At 69.0% G+C, this 1,741-nt stretch overlaps 1 protein-coding gene across 1 annotated transcript; it reads right to left on the reverse strand.

Annotated features, from left to right (window-relative positions):
- Positions 1–59: 59 nt before the first annotated feature.
- AURANDRAFT_68634 (hypothetical protein) lies at positions 60–1,503 on the reverse strand (the record flags this gene model as incomplete). The annotated part of the gene is made up of 2 exons (XM_009044345.1): positions 60–726; positions 926–1,503. Coding segments are annotated over 2 exons (1,245 nt in total), but the record flags the coding sequence as incomplete, so codon positions are not given.
- Between the last annotated feature and the right edge of the window lie 238 nt (positions 1,504–1,741).

Consider the following 1,741-nt stretch of genomic DNA (forward strand, 5'->3'; position numbering starts at 1 on the left):
TCCCAGTTGATGGCGTCGAGCATGGCGAGCTCGATGGCGTTGATGCGCTCGAGGACGACCTTGGCGCTGACGCCGAGCACGCCCGCGCACGTCGCCGCGAGCTCGCCGTTGACGTTCGCGCGGTTGTCGCGCAGCACCTTGACCGCCAAAATCATCGCCGCGGCGAGCAGGGGCCGCACGTTGCTCAGGTCGAGCTCGATGGTGCCCCGCATCTTCGACAGGAAGCGGTCGAGGATGACGACGGCGAGCATGAGGCCGTGCGACGTCACGCGCGTCGTGTACGAGAGCACCTCCAGGTTCTTGCGGATGAGCGTGTAGAGCAGCTTGAAGTTGCGGCGGTCGCCGGCCCAGGTGCCGCTCTGGAACTGGCCCTCGGCGCCCGTCGCCCGGAGCTCGTCCGCGGGCATCGAGTGGCGCGCCTCGAGCACCGCGAGCCCCCGGCCGTCGTCGTCGTCGCCCGGGTCGTCGCCGCCGCCGTCGTCGTCGGCGACGGTGGACGTCGGGCTCGCGGGCTCGCGCGGCCAGGGCTCGCCCGGCACGGGCGCCGTCAGCGGCTCGCAGAAGAGGCGCTGGCGCACGGCGTCCGCCGTCTTCGATAGGATGGGCGCCGCCGCCTCCGTCGCGTCCCTCGCCGCGGAGATGATGCGCGCGATGACGAGGGCGACGCACTTGATGAGCTTGTCCTCGGGCACCTCGCCGACGATCGTGAGCCAGCCGCGCGCGTGCCTGTGTGGAAATCAACCACTGGTTTGGGACATCCCCACCAAATTTTAAAGTTCTCTAGCTCGGTCAAATCGAAGTCGATTCGGCTGATTTTTGGACGAATCGATTGCTCTCGTCGAGTTCTCGAAGCACAACGAAAGGGTCTGGCCCAAATCGTTCGATTACGCGCACATTGAAGTCGGGTTGAAGATTTGATTTCCACCCCGGCGCGCGCTCGGGCTCGACGAGCTCGAGTAGGGGGCTCGACGCGTGGCCCTCGCGGGCCGCGCGGCTCCGGATGTTGCGCTCCATCTCCTGGCAGAGCTCGAGGCGCTCGCGCATGCCCACGGCGAAGGACGTGAAGCTCCGGAACCCGAACGCGCTCAGCCCAAAGTTGCCGAGCGACCGCCAGTCGCGCGCGGAGAAGCAGCGCAGGAAGACGGTCAGCGCCGCGTCGCCGGAGAGCGCGCCGAAGATCTTGTGCCCGGCGTTCGTCGGCGGCGCGCCGGGCGGCCGCGGCGGCGACGGCGGCCGCCGGGCCGCGGGCGCGGCCGCGAGCTGCGGGCTCCGGCGCCGCGCCGTCGGCGACGGCGCCGCGCGCGGCGAGCTGATCTCGTTCGTCTCCGCGGCGACGAGGTCCCGCGTCTCGAGCGCCGGCGGCGCGCGCCGCAGCGACGACGGCTGCTTCGCCGGCAGGGCGCTCGGGAGGTCCGCGACGACGGCGGCGCTGCAGACCTCGAACTCGATCTCGTCGAGCTCCTCGCCCACCGACGACGACTTGGAGATGCGCCGCGCCGCCATCGTCCCGCTCCCGATCGGCGCTCCCTGCGTTTACCGGGGGTTTGGCGCGGTATGAGCCGCCATAATACGCTCCCAGAAGAACGAACTCAGACGATGGGCTGCCCCGTTTTCAAATGAAATCAACATGCACTTCAGAAATCCGCAACGAACATTCCCAGCCGAGCGGACGCGTTTATCCTGCCGAACTGTAGCAGTCAGAGCCCAACGTGTTCGTTCTGCGCGCCCTCCCGCCCGGTTC

This window comes from Aureococcus anophagefferens (genome assembly GCF_000186865.1).
Source record: "Aureococcus anophagefferens unplaced genomic scaffold AURANscaffold_262, whole genome shotgun sequence".
Classification (NCBI taxonomy): Eukaryota; class Pelagophyceae; order Pelagomonadales; family Pelagomonadaceae; genus Aureococcus; species Aureococcus anophagefferens.